Consider the following 20,978-nt stretch of genomic DNA (forward strand, 5'->3'; position numbering starts at 1 on the left):
TGTTGCCCGAGACGCCAGGAATGGTCTCACCATGGCCAGATTTACTTCACTTGACGCTGTACACCCTGGCTGCCACATGATGCGCCAGGTTGACACCACCCCACACCAACACCATAAAGCATCCCTACAAAGCCCAAGCCATTCCTTTCACACTCATGACCATTGCGGGGGGTACCGTTATGTCTCACCATTCACTGCAACTCACTAAGCCACTTCCAAAAGTGCACACAAATCTGTCCAAGAACGCAAAGTGTTGAAAATAAAGATTTCAATGTTTGACCACATTAAGAGAAATTTTACGTGAACATTGCATAAAACACCCAAGTTCCTACCCTTGTGTGTTGTTAGTTGGTATGATTGCACTAGGATGAGGGTGAGTGTGAGGGGTGGCTAGTGAGATGGAACGCAAGCAGAAGCGGGGTAAGAGGGCCGGTATCCAAAACAGGCTGAAGAGGGCCCCACACAAACCCTCCCTCCCAAGTATTTTCCTGGCCAACGTCAGGTCACTAGAAAACAAAATGGCAGTATCGGAGCTTCAGGATTGCTTCGAACGCACTGATTGGGGCATGTTTGCCCATAAATGACATCGAGGAATACGCATCCACAGTGCTATTCTACATTAACAGCTGCGTCGAGGTCGTCACGACCCATAAAAATATCAGGACATATCCCAACCAGAAACCCTGGATGAACGGAGAGGTCCGCTCACTGTTGAAAGCACGCGACGCAGCATTTAAATCTGGCGACGCGGCGGCTTACAGTGCAGCTAGGACCAACCTAAAAAAGGGTATCAGGACTGCCAAAAGGAAACAGACACTGCGGATAGAGGATCATTTCCACAACAACTCGGACCCCCGGCGCATGTGGCAAGGCATCCAGTCCATCACTGACTACAAGGGCAAAAACACCAGCCCCCCGGTTAGCGATGCCTCCCTTCCGGAGGAGCTTAACAACTTCTACGCTCGCTTCAACAGGGACAACAAGGAGCCGGCTACCAAAGCCTTGCCACCCCCGGAAGACCAGGTGCTCACTCTGTCGACCTCCGACGTAAGGGGTGTTCTACGCGGAGTGAACACACGAAAGGCTGCTGGACCGGATAGCATCCCTGGACGGGTACTCAAGGAATGTGCTGATCAGCTGGCTGATGTCTTCACCGCCATCTTCAATCTGTCATTGGCCCAGGCAGTAGTCCCTACATGCTTCAAGACCGCTACCATTATTCCTGTGCCAAAACAAACGGCTGTGACGTGCCTGAACGACTATCGACCTGTCGCACTCACACCCATCATAATGAAGTGTTTCGAGAGACTGGTCCTGGCTCACATCAAAGCCAGTGTTCCCGCCTCTCTTGACCAACACCAGTTTGCCTATCGTGCAAACAGATCAACGGAGGATGCAATCACAACTGCTCTACACTCGGCACTGAATCACTTAGATGGTAAGGAGACCTACATCAGAATGCTGTTCATAGACTACAGCTCAGCATTCAACACTATCGTCCCCAACAAGCTGGCCACCAAACTCCAAACTCTTGGCCTGAACACTTCCCTCTGCAACTGGACCCTGGACTTCCTAACAAACAGACCCCAGTCTGTCAAATTAGGTAACCACACCTCCCCCCCCCGACCCTGAACACGGGGGCCCCACAAGGATGTGTGCTGAGCTCCCTCCTCTACTCCCTCTTCACCCACGACTGTGTGGCTGTTCATGGTTCCAACACCATCATCAAGTTTGCGGATGATACCACGGTAGTAGGCCAGATCACCAACAACGATGAGTCAGCCTACAGGGAGGAGGTCCAGCATCTCGTGAAGTGGTGCGCCGATAACAACCTGGCCCTTAACATCAAGAAAACCAAAGAAATCATTGTGGACTTCAGGAAGTCTAAAGGCGGAAGTCACACCCCCATCCACATCAATGGGGCTGTGGTGGAAAGGGTGGACAGCTTTAAGTTCCTCGGAGTCCACATCACGGAAGACCTCTCCTGGTCCCTCAATACCTCCTCTCTGGTGAAGAAGGCCCAGCAGCGCCTATATTTCCTAAGGAGGCTGAAGGGATGTAACCTGTCACCCCTGATCCTCTCTAACTTTTACCGCTGCACAATAGAGAGCATCCTGACAAACTGTATCACAGTATGGTATGGCAGCTGTAGCTACTATGACCGGAAAGCCCTGCAGCAGGTAGTTAAAACTGCCCAACGCATTACCCGGCTACCGACCATAGAGCACATATACCAGAAACGCTGTTTACGGAGGTTATGGTCCATCATCAAAGACCCTACCCACCCCAGCCACAGTCTGTTCGCCCTCCTGCCATCTGGGAGACGCTACAGATGCATTCGCACCCATACGACCAGATTTAGGAACAGCTTCTTTCCCAGGGCTGTCATCCTACTGAACTCCACAAATAAACTCTAAAGCCTGCACATCTGCCAATGCACTTCATTATGGTTATGTTTATGTTAATGTATTACAAGCCAAATGTATGTTGAATGTTTAAATGTCTTAATCTAAATGTACACTCTCGGGAGCCGCAAGCCTACATTTCGTTGTACTGCACTTGTGCACTAACAATGACAATAAAAGTTGATTTGATTTGATTTTGATTGAGATTTCCACCACCCTTTGTGTGAAGAGACAGATCAGCCAATGATCTAACTGAACAGCAGAACAGGCTCAAGGGGCTGAATGGCCTACAAATGTTTCGACGAGTTATTTTTGAAAGCATTAAGATCTCATTGGAAATAGCAACTTGAAGACATCTTCCTCCAGTTGTTTACAATGCTGCTACACATAGTGACTTGCAAAAATCATCTCACAGCTTAGGCAATTTGTTTTCAAATTTGCTAAAGAGTGTTTCAGCCACATTATTGTCGGGTTGGGGGGAGCGGAGGGGAAGGGAATGCATCTTCTTTCCATTAAAGCAAGAGCTGAGCTTTAGCTCTAGTCCTGGGAGGACAGGCCCTACAGTGAATGCCTGATATTACTGATAATAACTTGATAACCCGTCGAGCTATCAATGGTTTAAATAGAGCTAACTTGTTTGCCTGACTTTGTTATTAAGAATTTTAATTGATTGCATTTTACCCAGCAGATCTCCACTGGCACTGTTCATGGTAATATGGAGAATGGTTGTGATGTGTAACTGCTAACCGGGTCTGTTCTTTTAAAGCCACTGCTCAGATACTCCCTCTGGAGAAGTGGCCAGGTAACTGTAGCTGCTTGTACATTTCTGGTTCCAGATCAGACCACTTCATGAAATGACTGACTTCCCTTCTCTTTGACTGACTGCTTTGAATCTGCAATAAAGTGGGAAGCTCTGAAGTATGATGACTGGAAAGTGACATCTAGTGTGACAGACACACCAGCAATGTCTCTATCGCACCAATCTCTTCTCACTGGCGAGGGCTTTCTGCTTCTGTGCTTTTCCATCTGTACATTTTTATGGATGGCAAATTGTAGGCTGGCGAGCGAAGTGGAAAACCCTGGCCACCATTTCTCTGCCACCTGATCCGTTTTCCCATCACCAGCCCCATTAGGTCCACCTTCTCTTTCTGTCACCCAAAGTGTTCTTTCCTTCTCTGTCCACCCGCCCAGTGTCTGTGTCTGCTTCCCAATCTCTCTGCTTGCCTCACCTCTGTCACTGCCATAATCCCAGCCCTTAGCTGGAAGACTAGAACCAAAGATAATCAGCCATAAAATGTTAAATACTGTACCGAGCCAATAGGCAGGAGCCTTGGGCCATGGTCAGCTGGCCAAAAAACAATCAAAGTTGTTTGTTTAGTTGGTCAAAGAAAACATTTTTTAGAGATGGTCCCGGCCCCAGCTGGGAACCTGGGGACAAGGCCAGCTGGGTCAAAACAAAAAAAATTCAAGGATTGTATTGTGAGGTGGAGAAAGGCCAACTTGGCCAAAGAAAAATGTAAACTCTGCAGCCAGCTTCTTTGATGGCTGAAGAGAGATTGAAATTGACCAGAACAACACCACTGAATTTGAGAGATGCTACAATGGAATGGGGAGGAACAAAGTTCACATGCCTTGCCGATCAGAGGCCAGGTAAATAGAAGCATTACAAAACATTCCCCCTGGACGTGAGAAAATGCAGAAAATCGGGACACAAAATCGTACCACATGGAGTAAGTGTAGCATCAGGAAACCAGTAAGTGTTTGCAGGCACAAGACTTTTAATATATTGAGAGTCAACCTCATGGCGCATTGAGTAGCGGGAGTAGAAACCCAGTGCAGTATTTAGGTCAAGCATGGGTCAAGGGATGATTGGACCCAGATACGTGAGGGACAAAAACGAAGGCGGGGGGTGGGGGGAGAGGCAGATAGGAGGGTGGAAGAGGGAGAGGTAGAGGGAAAGGGGGTAAATGGGGAGAGGAAGTGAAGAAAGGAGGAGGAGAGGGAGAGGGAGAGATGGAGAGAGGAGGAAGGGAGGGCGATGAAGAGGGAGAGGGGAGGGAGAAGAGAGGAGGGAAAAGGGGAGGGGAATATAGGAAGGAAGCGAAAAAGAAAGAGGAGGTGGAGGAAAGGAGAGATCAGGGGAGAAAAGATAGGTAAATTATCTCAATGGGGAGCTAAAGGTGGTGAACTCTCAAGGGAAAGGGAGCTCTGGGGTGGTGTGGTGGGGGGGGGCAGGGCGGGGGGGTTGTGATGAGCTGGGTGCCCCTGCTGCAGGGCTGATTTTCCACAGTGGACTGCTCTATCCCAGGGCCAATTCTGTTACTGAATGATGGGTGGGGACATACCCACCACATGATTTTGCTAGCCAATGGGAGGAAAGACTATTAGATGGTCAATTTCCCTGTTCACTGGCATGGGGCAGTAATCCCGGGTCAATTATAAAGCTCATGGTGGGGGGGAGGGGGGGGGGATTAAGCCTGGAACAATTATGGAGGCTGATGTTGTGCTCATTGGGCCGCCAATGGGGAAGAGTAGCAAAAGCGCTCAAGCTGGCTGATGGAAGACAAGGGAGAGCGCAGAAACGGCCTGCACACTAAGGCAAGGAGTGTGGACAAACCATCAAGTTTGGAGCATGGTCCAGTGGCCAACAGCGATTTTCCTCTCGGTGGAGGAGGGGGTGGGAGACTTCACTACCATGGGTTAACTTTTTCTTATCTACGCATTGCGATGAGGTTCAATGAACCCCTAGAAAATTGAGTCAGGAAGGCCTTTGGCAGACAGGGGCGTAATTTTTTTTTAAATTTTCATTTGCTACCATCCTGTTTTCCAGCATAAACAGGACGGTTGGCATATGAAAATTGGCCCCTTTGTCTAAACACACGGGGGAGTTCAGGCTCATTTGAGCCTGTAACATAACAATGAGTGAGCCCCCTTTACCTAATAAGTCACATATCATGACCCTTATAGTGCCACTTCTAGACACAATAACAATAGCTACAACTTGCATTTATACAGTACGTATAATGTAGAAAAACAAGCCATTTTATAGACCACAACAGACACCAAGCCTAAGAAGGATATATTAGGAGCGACGACCAAATGCTTGATCAGAGGTAGGTTGTAAGGTGGATCTTAAAGGAGAGAGAATGGCAGAGACAGAGGGGTTTAGAGAGGGAATTCTAGAGCATGGTGCCTAGCTGGCTGAAGGCATGGCCACCAACGGTGGGGCAAAGGAATAGAGAATTCACGAAGCCAGACTTGGAGGAATGGAGAGTTCTTTGCGGGGGGGGGGAGTGTTTATAAGTCTGAAGGAGGCAACAGAGATATGGAGGGGAAAGGCCATGAAGGAATTTAAACACATGAATGAGAATTTTAAATTGGAGGTCTTGGGGACTGAGAGCCAATGTTTAGTCAGCAAGGACAGGCGTGATGGTACAGGCTGGGATCGCAGCAGTGGAGTTTTGCATGAGCTGAAGTTTGCAGAGCATGGAGGATGGGAGGCCGGCCAGCAGAGCATTGGAATAGTTGTCTGGAAGGACAGAGGCTTGGGTGAATAGGACTAATACTAATAAAATGTTGCAACGACTCACCATTTATAATAGTATATAGATACAGTTAATAAATAGTGGCACCTAACAGAAGTGATTGCTTGTAGTTCCTAAAACACAGTCTCAAAAGGGTGCAGGCTTCTTCGGCATTCTCACGGAAGGAAACGGGCTATGGAATCATTCCCGGAGCACCCCCGACTTCCCACACGGACAGTCCGCCCTGGTCACAGAATTTATTTAACAAACCCAAGGTGGGGCTTTTACTGTAAAGATTATCAGCTCAGTAGTTACATATCTTTGCCTTGTGGTCAGTTTAATTGAACTGGTTATATTCCCTCTGAGTCTTTTAAATTGTGTGCTCTTTTGTGTGAGCTCCATGCAATAATTATTGAGGCAAGGTACAGCTTGTTAACAAAAAGTCTGAAACTCCAGATGTGAAATTGCTTTGTGTCCCTAACGCATTTCTCTGATCATGTGGGATACTTTGACAATGATGCTGGCCAAGTGGAAAAAGCTTCACAGTTCCCAAGGGTTCACAAATTGATCTCAGCATTTTTGAACTGTAGTTATGTAAACTATGGCTGTCTTTGTAATAAGAGTCACTTTTACCACAGGCATTCATTACATAAACATTTGTGTCTGATATTATGGAAATCATGCTATATATTTGTGGTTTATGCACATTCCTGGGTGGTGATGTCTTTCTGTTTCTTGGTGGGTGTTGGGATAAATGTGACTGTGGACTGTGTGCATGTCTAAAGAGATTGAAACATAACTCCTGCCTGTCAAAATGTGTCCTACTGTGAACTTTGCAATCAAGTAGAACCTAATATTTTCAGCGAGCAAAGAAAATAAGAAGTCACAAGGCTGCCAATGCAGGGCATATAAAATGGTCTGTAAGGCTTAGCAAGTCTCTTTTTGGTCAGTGCTGCAACTTTTGCAATTCTTTAAGCTCATAAAAGCACTGAATTGATACAAATACAGCTTACAATATTGCCCATTTTGTCTTTTCTGCTAGGCTTTGAAAATGAAGAATTCATACCATTTATCTTTAGAGAGAGCTGTAATATCAGAAACTTTTTTTTAAGTGCTGGAGAAAATCTATAAATTTACTGGCCGTTGTTTGTGCACAGTATTACAGTAATTCATCACAAAAATTATGATACAAAATGCAAACTCGTTCCAACTAATCACCTTTCGGACCATAATTGGATCTGTAGATTGTGGGAAAAAGAATAGGGGGCCGGTATTTTCGGGTGGGATTGGGGCAGTATCAGAAGGAAAATGGCAGTGCACCACTTACTGCCCCATTCCTGCAACTCTTTAAGGTGTACAAAATGCAGTCTTATGACTTACATTAGGACCCTGTTGCAATTTTCAGGTACCATTGGGGCGCACACTATGTTCATTGATACTTGGCGTAGAGCAGTCTAAACATGCAGTCCATAAAGGGGTCGCTCAAAAAAGGTAAATATAAGTTTTTAAAACAAATTTTGCAGGGTTAGAAGGAGCAATAAATGCTTCCCCTGGCCCCACAACAATCTTCCCACCTGCTGCTGGTCCCTCCACGTCCACCCGCCCTCTCAGATTTGCTCTCCCAACCCCATAAACCTTCACTTCTGGTTCGGCTCCATGGATGAGCTGCCGGTTTTCCTGCCCTCCCCCTTCCTGAAAAACTGCCTTCTGAAATGGCATAGCAAATGACTCAGTTGTATCAAACAGAAGGTGGCACAACACCAGCTTCTTCGGGAAAGCAGTCTGAATTAGCGCTCTCCATCCTCCCCGCACCCCCCTCACCCCCATCCCGAGTTTCCTGAAGAATCTGGACCCACCACCGATTGCAGACATTCTGGAGAGCAGTCTGGGAGACATCAGGAATAAAAATGATATTTTCTATTTATCAACTGGTGGCGATTTCTATTGTCTTCAGTGGGATACTAATATGGGTGGATAATTGTAAGTGTCTGAGTGCATCGGCAGTATTTCTGATTTACATGCATGTCAACTTTCTATAATATCCCAAATTAAAAAACTGCTGACACTGCATGTGTTAATCTGACATGTAAGTCACAAAGAATGAACAAACGTGCATTTTTAACAATTTCCGTTACTGCAGCATTAAAAAAATACGCTTTAACAATGAACGCATTTCACAACTCATGATACATACAGGAGCAGTGTGGCTTTAAGACCAATCCACACGGAATAAAAGACTGCTGCTCAATTTCAAACAGCATGCATTTTGTTTATATACTGAAGCAAAATCAGCACTACCCATTTTACCAGGTTTGACAGAAGGTGAAGTACTGCCAGTTCTGAGAGGACAGGACGATGAGATGCCAAACAAGTACATAGCAGAAAAAAAACAACAAAAACTGGGCCAAGCTATGCCTTAGGTAATGGAATAATCAGAACAAGTTCAGAATTGAAAATACTGAATACTTATTCAATGATACTATTTAGAAACAGCTGAAGAATTAAAAATCACATACTTCTAATAATGAAGTCTGGAAAACAATTTTGGAGCTTTATTCGCACTGACCAAAGCTCAAAGCCATACCTCCAGCACAAATTAATCAAGGTCTCCAATCTAAGCTGTTTCCTACTGGCCAATTAAAGCAATGTATTTAAATTCAAGCATTTTGCATCTGAAATTAAGCTATCTGCCAGCAATGGAAATAAAGGTTTCAAGACTTCAGGCTCTGGCTGTTATGTTTGGTCTGAATGTCTTTTTTTTAAATGAAGGAAATATATAAATGAATACAGTCTCCAGCTGCGTGGAAATTGCGTGCCCTGCCTTATTAAAGGCAACACTCACCACTCAATTCTAGGGAGGCATTTTTTGGAAACAAAATCAACGCAGAGTGATGATCGCTCTTAATACCACACCAGAATTAAATGTGCACAATTTAGAGCAGGTAGCTCTAACCGAATGGTAAAGTCAGTGTCAAAAAGAAGATACGTCCTTCAAGTGGGCTGTTTGTGCGCTGTCAGGCATAAAGGCACTTTATATCCTTTTTGCAGTATTAATTGTTTCATGCCAACCAATCAAATTATTTTCAGCAGCATTTTGCTGACAGAAAGAATACACCAAACACTGGAGTCCTAATCACTTTATATATACAGGCCCGAGCTCCTCCACATCTGCAACAAGCTCAATGGCACTGAAAGTCAGCCAAGGAAAACTGCATTCAACCGACAAGCCATGAGAGCGACTGAAGGAGGATTACACCTTCAGAAATGAAGATAACGGAATTCCTCAGTCTTGAAAACTCAAAATGGTCTGGGAAAGATCAGGTCCCCCCACGGACTCCTATAAGCGTCTTCTAAATGACGTTCATTCTCCGTACAACATGTATCTGTACTCTTTCTCTTCCCACTCCCGCACCGTTACCTCTGGGATCCCCCATTTCTCATCTATGTGCTGCCCCTCGGCAACATCATCCGAAAACAAAACGTCAGGTTCCACATGTACACTGACGACCCCCCAGCTCTACCTCACCACCACCTCTCTCGACCCCTCCACTGTCACTAAATTGTCAGACTGTTTGTCCGACATCGAGTACCGGATGAGCAGAAATTTAATCCAACGAAATATTGGGAAGACCGAAGCCATTATCTTTGGGTCGAAAGAAGTGGTGGAGAGGTCGAGCTGGGTGTCGTCACCGCACATGTAGAACCTGATGCCATGTCTTCGATGATGTTGCTGAGGGGCAGCATGTAGATGAGGAAGAGGAGGGGGCTAAGGATAGATCTCTGGGGGACTCCAGAGGTGATGGTGTGGGAGTGGGACAAGAAGCTATTGCTACAGATGCTCTGGCTATGATTGGATAGACAACAAATTGGATGCAAAATTGGAATGTTATATCAAAGAGGACTACCTGCCAATAATATTGAATGCATTAGTCTTGAAAAGATCAAATAGATATTCTGGAGTTCTGCTCTTGGTCACAGCATATTATATACAATGTAAATGATGGGCCAAATGGCTTTTCTCATTACATGCTTTCCTGGGTTCTGACCAGCAAGTATCCAAAGCAAACAGTGTGGCTGCATCATCTCCATGGGCTTCTTCTTTCACAGCAGTTTGTTCAGGAGCCTTTGATTAAGGCAAAATAATAGGAAGAGGATTCTTGCTAGATACTTCCACTTGATAATATACCGCTAATTGATTCTATTGAATGATTCCGTGCAATATGAACCACGAGTTATCCCTGAAAGAAGTACAGCATCCGCTTCTGGCACGATAGTACATCGATTTAGCTGACTGTCCCTTTTCTGAGATTCTACAAGTTTGTCTTGTAAAACTCCAGAATCTCCTTCACCTCCTTCCCAAAGGGTTGCTCCTGATTGAAGGGGGAGTTGCAGTAGTTTCACCTGCAGTTCTGAAGATAAATTTATTTGGGGAGTAAGTATCTTTGGCTTCAGACAAAATATTTATATTCACAATGCCCAACTGTAAATTCCTGCTGCAGTAGGGGTTTTAGGTTGCATCATCTGTGTAGAAAACTGGCCCACTATATATGACACAGACCAAAAGTATCCTGGGAGTACATCTTTCTTCCCCTGCATCCAAACATATGGATTTCTACTTGGGGAAGCAGAATGCTTTCCCCAGACCGATGACTTCCTATACTTTGTCCACACCTGGAAAATCACTACACATTCTTTTAAACTAGCACTGAATACTTCCTTAATGGCCTACAGCAATCAGTGGTTGGTCCACTGTCAATGGGGGTCACTGGTTGTTTACCCCGTCCTTCTCATATATAAGTTGAAGTGACCCGTACAGTACTGAGGGAAGGCATCCCAAAAAACTGAATAAGATTCATGTTTCATCTTAAAGACTGACTTGATTCCTGAACAGGATTCTCAGGCTGGGGAACATTTTAGGATGGATGCATTAACAGCATTCAAATGGTCAAATGTAATTTAATCCTGATAAGTGTGAAAGGGATCTGAGTCAAAATTATAAGGGCTATTATCTCCTCCCTCCTCCAACAACCCCCCCCCCCCCACCCCCTGCCATACACACGCACACACACAACCCTTCTAATGTAAGTAGGGCCCAGCAACCCCGTGGGGTTACGGGGATAGGGTGGGATATGTGTTGGTGTAGGGGTTGCGGGGAATTGGGTGGGATATGTGTCGGTGCAGGCTCGATGGGCCGAAATGGCCTCTATCTGCACTGTGGGGTTTCTGTGATTCTGTGAATATTACTTTCTTGTAGAGGGCTTCACATCTGCAAATGGAATCAACAGAAACATTTGTGGGTAAACAGTGAAAGCATCACACACTGTTGGAAGCATCACGCACTGTTGGAAGTATCACACACTGTTGGAAGCATCACGCACTGTTGGAAGTATCACACACTGTTGGAAGTATCACACACTGTTGGAAGTATCACACACTGTTGGAAGCATCACGCACTGTTGGAAGCATCACGCACTGTTAGAAGTATCACGCACTGTTGGAAGTATCACACACTGTTGGAAGTATCACACACTGTTGGAAGTATCACGCACTGTTGGAAGCATCACGCACTGTTGGAAGTATCACACACTGTTGGAAGCATCACACACTGTTGGAAGCATCACGCACTGTTGGAAGTATCACACACTGTTGGAAGTATCACACACTGTTGGAAGTATCACACACTGTTGGAAGTATCACGCACTGTTGGAAGTATCACGCACTGTTGGAAGCATCACGCACTGTTAGAAGTATCACGCACTGTTGGAAGTATCACACACTGTTGGAAGTATCACGCACTGTTGGAAGTATCACACACTGTTGGAAGTATCACACACTGTTGGAAGTATCACACACTGTTGGAAGCATCACACACTGTTGGAAGCATCACGCACTGTTGGAAGTATCACGCACTGTTGGAAGTATCACGCACTGTTGGAAGTATCACGCACTGTTGGAAGCATCACGCACTGTTGGAAGTATCACGCACTGTTGGAAGTATCACACACTGTTGGAAGTATCACACACTGTTGGAAGTATCACGCACTGTTGGAAGTATCACGCACTGTTGGAAGTATCACGCACTGTTGGAAGCATCACACACTGTTGGAAGTATCACGCACTGTTGGAAGTATCACACACTGTTGGAAGTATCACGCACTGTTGGAAGTATCACGCACTGTTGGAAGCATCACGCACTGTTGGAAGTATCACGCACTGTTGGAAGTATCACACACTGTTGGAAGTATCACACACTGTTGGAAGCATCACACACTGTTGGAAGCATCACGCACTGTTGGAAGTATCACGCACTGTTGGAAGTATCACGCACTGTTGGAAGCATCACGCACTGTTGGAAGTATCACGCACTGTTGGAAGTATCACACACTGTTGGAAGTATCACGCACTGTTGGAAGTATCACGCACTGTTGGAAGTATCACGCACTGTTGGAAGTATCACGCACTGTTGGAAGCATCACACACTGTTGGAAGTATCACACACTGTTGGAAGCATCACGCACTGTTGGAAGCATCACACACTGTTGGAAGCATCACGCACTGTTGGAAGTATCACGCACTGTTGGAAGTATCACACACTGTTGGAAGTATCACGCACTGTTGGAAGTATCACGCACTGTTGGAAGTATCACGCACTGTTGGAAGTATCACGCACTGTTGGAAGCATCACACACTGTTGGAAGCATCACACACTGTTGGAAGCATCACGCACTGTTGGAAGCATCACACACTGTTGGAAGTATCACGCACTGTTGGAAGCATCACGCACTGTTGGAAGCATCACACACTGTTGGAAGCATCACGCACTGTTGGAAGTATCACGCACTGTTGGAAGCATCACGCACTGTTGGAAGCATCACACACTGTTGGAAGCATCACACACTGTTGGAAGCATCACACACTGTTGGAAGCATCACACACTGTTGGAAGCATCACGCACTGTTGGAAGCATCACGCACTGTTGGAAGTATCACACACTGTTGGAAGTATCACGCACTGTTGGAAGCATCACGCACTGTTGGAAGTATCACACACTGTTGGAAGCATCACGCACTGTTGGAAGTATCACGCACTGTTGGAAGTATCACGCACTGTTGGAAGCATCACGCACTGTTGGAAGCATCACGCACTGTTGGAAGTATCACACACTGTTGGAAGCATCACGCACTGTTGGAAGTATCACGCACTGTTGGAAGCATCACGCACTGTTGGAAGCATCACACACTGTTGGAAGCATCACACACTGTTGGAAGCATCACACACTGTTGGAAGCATCACACACTGTTGGAAGCATCACGCACTGTTGGAAGCATCACGCACTGTTGGAAGTATCACACACTGTTGGAAGTATCACGCACTGTTGGAAGCATCACGCACTGTTGGAAGCATCACACACTGTTGGAAGCATCACACACTGTTGGAAGCATCACGCACTGTTGGAAGCATCACACACTGTTGGAAGCATCACACACTGTTGGAAGCATCACACACTGTTGGAAGCATCACACACTGTTGGAAGCATCACACACTGTTGGAAGCATCACACACTGTTGGAAGCATCACGCACTGTTGGAAGTATCACGCACTGTTGGAAGCATCACGCACTGTTGGAAGCATCACACACTGTTGGAAGCATCACGCACTGTTGGAAGCATCACGCACTGTTGGAAGCATCAATGTCAATCTTTAAACCCATGTACATGTATCAGCTGGCACTGAAAATGCATACCAAAATGACACTGGCGGCTGAAATGTGGCCAACAGGCTAAAAGAACCTGGCTATAAAATGATGAAGGATATTTGCTTAGTGTTTACTTATCTACCACACTAAATTGTCTGAGTATTAGTCAATTGATTTTGACACAAATGTCAACAATCCACAAGTACCATCCATAAAGGTAATGCAAAAAGATTGTGCACACAAATAATCAGTCACCTGATATTCATACATTCATACAGAATGCTTTCCCCAGACCGATGACTTCCTATACTTTGTCCACTGGTAGCACTGAATACTTCCTTAACGGCCTTCAGCAATCAATGGTTGATCTTCTTCGCTGATAAATTCATATCAGTATGTTTCTTTACTTTTATTTAACAAGCTTGAGGTGTGAGAAACATATCCAACAATGACATGATCAGAAAAAACAAACTGAATAACCCAGCAAATAAGATTTACATAGAATGAGGGAATGGTGGGGAGAGAAGTTAATTTGAAATTTGTATGGGACACTATCACTGAAATTTACCTCCATCGCCATGTTCCTGTCATGACTGAAGGATAAGAAATACAGTAGAACCTCCATTATCCACTCCAATGAGCCCCCATCCTGGTTAACAGGCAGAGTTTTTGTGGGACAAAGTCTGGAACGAGTCATTGCCTCACTGCATAGCACGCCAACATCGATCTCCACCTAACTACAGAAATTAGCATCGCAGCCCGAGATATTGTCTTCATTCTCATGTCTAGGTTATTACTGTACCATATGTGTAAGTCGAAATTTAGGGACACTCAATTATCTGCCAATTTCTATTATCCATGAGGGAGTCCTCTTTATTATAGTGGATAATAGTGGTTCACTCTATGTAAATATCCCAATCATCACTACTCTGCCTAGAGCTATCTTAATATAAAGGAGGCATAGCAACATTATAGCACACCAGTACAAACCTCATGGTTTCCATGACCAGTTTGGAAATAGAGTAGAATCCATACTGGATTTGCTTTAGCATAAATTTTCAAGAGAACTAAGACTCAAATGTCATTTGATATAACGCTCCCCATTTATTTGCAAATTGTTTTTTCTGCCCTCAAAATTCTCTTTTTAAATCATGCACAGTAGATGAACATAGTTTTCCATTTAAAATTGTTTCGCAATAATGACACTTTATTCACACTACATCACCATCACCAGGCAAATACACAACTGATCCCAATGTAGAATTCCAAAATACCATTCAGTAAAAAAGTTCTTAAATTAGTTATTTTTAATCGCCACAAGCTGAAAACTATCAATTCATTGGCACATTTCCCTCAGAGACGTTGACAGATTTTACAGGCCGAATCACCTTTTGGTGGAATATTTTTATTATGGTTGCAGTTTGGTTTTTTTTTCAGTCAAACAGATTGAATTGGCTGTGGTACAAAGATTTTCAGATATGCCGTTTTTAATTTGAAATTTATAAAAATCCGTTTAAAACACACTGATTCAAATTTGACTTTTCTTGGCAAACCAGCCCTACGTTTATCAGTGTTCAACAAACTAGCGTCTTGCAGCTTACGCAGATTCCCGCCTCCACTTTTAGCTGATTGATCACACACTCAGGCTAAAACAGGGAATTTACACTTTAACTCAACTGCCCATTGTTATAAATCTCATCATTCAAGAAACTACTCGTGAAATAACACTGGACAGCCAGCTGGTGGCGCTGTCCAAGGAGTATAAATACTCGGGCGTCGGCTCCAGCTTGTCCAGGGACATTTTGTAAGACAAGGAACTAGTGAAGTACAACTAGACCTCCATGTTCTGAAACAAGTTGATTAAAGTCTTGCTTTATGCTCAAACCAAGTATGTAGTGAGTTTTATTACGTCAATTTAATCAACTTGATATCGACTCCACGCTTTGGGTGATTCGGGAACAGCCAGCTACGACTCGAACCGTAGAAGGGAACTCAGACAAGTAATCGATCCATCATGGAGAAACTACTCAGACCCGCCCGTCTCGACCTGGACCCGAATTCACTTACAGCCGCTAAGGTATGGAAACTCTGGACTTAGCAAAGAGGAATGCAGACACCTAGCTTTCACCACATGCACAGGCTGCTGCTATCACTTTTAGTGACTCTTTCGATAGGCCTCGGGTGGAAGCCTTCACGGATGATGACTCCAACCCGGCTGATGACAACCCTATCCTAGAAACCTACACTGATGAAGACCCCGCCCTAGCGGCATCTTGGCAATCTGGAAGGAAGTGTTTCTTCTGTGGCGGTGCGTTCCATTATAGGAAATGTTGTCCTGCTCGTAACGCGACCTGCAATCATTGCAGCAAGAAAGGTCACTTTTCTAAGGTATGCCAGTCAACAGCCGCTGTTAGTAAGAAAGGCCACTTTTCTAAGGTATACCAGTCGAGAGCTCCTGTTAATTTTGCAGCTACTATCTATAAAACTGTCCCTCCCCTAAGAGCCACTACTAAGGTTACAGCTGCAATCTATAAAACTGCTCCTCCCCCAAGAACCACTACTAAGGTTACAGCTGTCAAGGATAAAACTGCCCCTCCTCCCATCACAGCTATTTTTCCCCAAAGTCTGTCCCATGCAGCCACGAAGGTTTCGGTAAATGGACACATTTTGAGTGCACTAATCGACTCATGCAGCTCTGACAGCTTCATTAGTGAGCGGGCTGTCAGTAAGTTAAAACTGCGTATTCACCCTTCGAACAGGGAAATTGCAATGGCTCTGATGAAACTGACCGCCAATTCTTCCGGCTTTTGTCTTGTCAACCTTATTCTCAATGGCCGCACTTATTTCTCTTCCCGGCTCGGGGTGCTCAAGAACCTATGCAGTGATGTGCTCCTGGGACAGGATTTCCAGAAACAAAAGACTCACTTTCGAGTTTGGAGGGTCAAAGCCGGAGCTTACTATTTCCAAAGTACCGTTTTGTGCACTTTCGGCGGCTTCGCTTGACGAGCCCTCCTTGTTTGCCAATCTTTCCCCCCGGTGTAAGCCCATAGTCACTAAATCACGACGTTTCAGCCAAGATGATCGATCCTTTATCGAGACAGAAATCTCTCGCCTTCTAGCTGACGGTATCATTGAGCCATGTTCATCTCCCTGGCGGGCTCAAGTCGTGGTTGTTAAAAATCCTCTGAAGCAACACAAGAAACGTCTTTGCATCGATTACTCGCAAACTATTAACCAGTATACCGACCTGGATGCCTACCCACTACCACGCATCGATGACACGGTCAATAACCTTACCAACGACAAGATATTTTCAACTTTTGATTTAAAGAGCGCATATCATCAAGTGCCGTTAAAGGACTCTGACAAGAAGAATACGACCTTTGAGGCCAATGGTCGGCTTTACCAGTTTTGTCACCTTCCATCTGGGGTCACCAATGAGGTGGCCGTCTTTCAACAGGCAATGGATAGCCTAGTCAAACCGGAGAGCTTAACGGACACTTTTCCATATCTGGATAATATCACCATTGCTGGTCATGACCAGAAGGAGCATGATGCCAACCTCCAGAAATCTTTTGACGTTCCCCATCGTCACAACTTAACCTTAAATGAGTCCAAATCTGTGAAATCAGTACCATCAGTCAACATCCTTGGCTACTGGGTGGACAACAGTGTCATCAAACCAGATCCGGAGCGACTTTGTCTGCTTCAGGAGCTCCCTCCCCCTACGAATCTCGGCTCTCTTCGTCGGGCACTCGGCATGTTCGCCTATTATGTGAAATGGATACCCCACTTCTCCGACAAGATCCAGCCCCTGCTTCACGCAGTCATTTCCATTAGAGGCAATGGCTATTTCAGCTTTCAACCTCCTCAAGCGACAACTGGAAAAAGCCACGCTTCGTTCCATTGATGAAAATCTCCCTTTCGTGGTCGAGTGCGATGCATCGGATATGGCGATCTCTGCTACCTTGAATCAAGGTGGTCGACCCGTTGCATTTCTGTCCAGAACTTTGCAGGGTAGCGAGCTCCATTATCCTCCTGTCGAGAAGGAGGCTACGGCCATCATCGAAGCGGTACGTAAATGGAGTCATTTTCTCACTCGTCGCCATTTCACACTTATAACCGATCAGCACTCCATGGCCTTTATGCTGGATAACCAGAAACGCACTAAGCTCAAGAATAACAAAATACAACTCTGGAGGATGGATTTGGCCGCCTTTGGATACACCATACATTATCGACCCGGCAAAGAAAATAATAATAATAATAATTCAACTTTATTGTCATTGTACAATGCACAAGTACATGAACAACGAAATGTGATCTTGCAAGCTCCCATGAGTCCAGTACAAATAACATTAACATTAAACGTAAATAGCACCGTCCTGGGAGAAGCAAAGCCGCTGCGTCTGTGTGCGCCGCCATTCCATTTTCCACCATTCCTCCTGTCTGACAATCTTCAGCCCAACGCCCGGGCCTGCTCACCAGCCGCCCCTCCCGGGGCTCCTTCCGTGACCTTCTCACCAACCGCCCCTCCTCGGGGCTCCTTCCGTGACCTTCTACACCTGGTCTTCCCTGATGGTCACCCCTTCCAGGTACTAACCAGGCCTGGCTCTGCTTAGCTTCCAAGCCTTGCCAGTGACCCTGTCCCTAGTCCCAGGAACAGGACTTCATGTCAAGCAAACTCAAAAGTTATCTCTCCCAACGGGGAATCGCCACAAGTAAAACGACACCGTACCATCCCATCGGTAACGGACAGGTTGAGAGATACAACGCTATCATTTGGAAGGCTGTTCGTCTTGCGCTGAGGTCACGCAACCTACCAGACCAGCAGTGGGAAACTATGTTCCTTGACGTGTTGCATTCCATCAAGTCTCTCCTTTCTACATCTACCAATGTCACACCTCACGAGCGATTCTTCAACTTCCAGCGTCGCTTCACCCATGGGACGTCTCTACCATCATGGTTGGCAGCTCCCGGCCCCGTGCTGCTCCGAAGATTCGTCCGATCATCTAAAACCGATCCTCTCGTCGACGAGGTGGAACTCGCAGACGTCAAACCCACGTACGCGCACATGCGGTACCCTGATGGCCGGGAGTCCACCGTTTCGCTCCGGGACCTGGCTCCCTGTCCGGCCGGTTCCACGGACTCAACTGATAGAGGGACCCACAGGGATGATGCTGACACTCTGCATTCCCCCAAAGATGACGCCCTACCTGGGGCATCGAGAGATCTGCCAGCTGCCCCACCGGATCCACTCGGGGAGCCGAGCGCTCCCCGTGAGATGGCCACCCGAGGCCAGGACGCCGGTCAATCCCCGGCTATCCAACAGGATGAAGCCAGTTCTGCGCCTGTGGGGACCCGCACCCGGGTCGATCAGAGCAACACATGCCCTGTCGATCCACCGGTACGGATCAAGCGGCCCAGGGACCAAAACACGGTCCGGGGAGACGTGCCTTCTAGCCATAAACAAAAATCTAAAAGACTGCGGCTATTCGTGGTCTGCCTGATCCGCTAAGAGGAAGTCGTCGGACTTCCAAATCTGTTAGGCAGGAAGAATGTTATAAATCTCATCATTCAAGAAACTACTCGTGAAATAACACTGGACGGCCAGCTGGTGGCGCCGTCCAAGGTGTATAAATACTCGGGCGTGGGCCCCAGCTTGTCAGGGACATTTTGTAAGACAAGGAACTAGTGAAATACAACTAGACCTCCATGTTCTGAAACAAGTTGATTAAAGCCTTGCTTTATGCTCAAACCAAGTGCGTAGTGAGTTTTATTACGTCACCCATTGTGAACAATATTTTCAAGCGCATCGGTGGTGAGGCTTTCTGCCTGACCACCATCAACTCCCAGGAGATCCAGGCCACCGTGCGCCTGCTGCTGCCCTGGGGGAGCTGGCCAAGCGCAACGTGTCAGAAGGGACAAAGGCCGTGACCAAGTACACCAGCTCCAAGTAAACTCTGCAATGTACCGAAAAACCCATTGTGTAATTTTTATAGGGAACTACAGTAATCATATCGAGTGCCACGCCTTTCCATTTGCTGATTTAATTCTGAAACTACTGAAAAAGGATATACCTGGAGATTTGTCAAAGTTTTAAAAATAAAATCAATCAATAACTGATTTCTTGTATCTGTGAGATTACAACTGCAGAGTTTCACAATTTTAAGTGCAATGTCTTGTGTATTACTGTATTGAATGCTTGACCTGTCTTAACGAACTGCCACAGTTAAATGGTCAGCACGCCATAAGATTGTTTGAGACTAACATTTTGTAATGAAAACTGGATTTGGCTTCCATGTTGATTAAAAGCAAGATAATAAACAAACCGTGACTTAAGAATGAATAGTGAATGAGATTACGTTCTACGCCAATTAGTGATTCTTTTCAGCAATAAAAGTTGCTTGAAGCACCGGTGGAGGTAAAAGACAGTGGGGGCATGACAACATGGCTGGAACTGATTAAAACATTTTTTGCAAGTTAATACAGGAGGGGTTACCTTGCATGGGACGCATGCAACAAAAAGAACCAACACCTCATCACTGACCCAACAGCAGAGGTCCCTGGCTTCACCCTCCCTCAAAGACAGTGGGCAGCGCACAACCGAATCCGCACAAGGCATGGACGAAGCGGCCTCCTGCTCCACAAGTGGAAGATGAGGGATGACCTGAAGTGCGACTGTGGCCACGAGTCCCAGACCATGGAACACATCACCTCAACTTGCCCACTGAGATCTGCTGTGGAAGGCACCTCATTTCTCCGCTCGGCATCTCAGGAAGCCATCGAATGGAAAGCCAAACTAGACATCCCATTATAAGTTTACCCATCATACAATACAACAACAACTTTGCACTGCCTAAATCTATAATCTAGTTGACCAGCACTTTTGTGAACATTAATAATTAAAGGAGTCACTGCACCTAAAGTTAGCATTTCTGTACCGCGTGAAGCAATAGCTTATCCTCACAATAGGATACAGCGAGCAATTCCACTAAGAATAATTGATAAAACATTTTCTTACCTTGGCGTCCGCAAATCCCACAATTTGATCCCATCTGTTATAGCAGTTGTCAGAAAGAGATTATAGGATTCGGAAGGCTGAGTACTAAACACTGAGCCCTAAAACAAGATGGAGATAGCACATAAATGGATCATAATCAGACATCAATTATCATAACTGTGAATTTTAAAGTTAATAGAGAGTATCCTAATTGAGCAGGGAAAAGAAACCAGATTTAAATTGAGCATAAGAATTAGGAGCAGGAGTAGGCCACACGGCTCCTCAAGTCTGCTCCACCATTCAGTAAGATCATGGTTGATTTTCGACCTGAACTCCTTTCCCGCCTGATT

At 45.7% G+C, this 20,978-nt stretch overlaps 1 protein-coding gene across 2 annotated transcripts in view; it reads right to left on the reverse strand.

Annotated features, from left to right (window-relative positions):
• wdr27 (WD repeat domain 27) overlaps window positions 1-20,978 on the reverse strand; it is a 608,079-nt gene that overhangs the window by 404,400 nt on the left and 182,701 nt on the right. For both annotated transcript variants that reach the window (XM_085979531.1, XM_085979524.1), the window contains exon 22: window positions 20,650-20,747. In XM_085979531.1, coding sequence (XP_085835657.1) covers window positions 20,650-20,747 — 98 coding nt within the window. The remainder of the gene's footprint in view (window positions 1-20,649; window positions 20,748-20,978) is intronic.

This window comes from Somniosus microcephalus, chromosome 3 (genome assembly GCF_052327205.1).
Source record: "Somniosus microcephalus isolate GS21.2 chromosome 3, FLI_Smic_1.0, whole genome shotgun sequence".
In the NCBI taxonomy this organism is placed as follows: domain Eukaryota; kingdom Metazoa; phylum Chordata; class Chondrichthyes; order Squaliformes; family Somniosidae; genus Somniosus; species Somniosus microcephalus.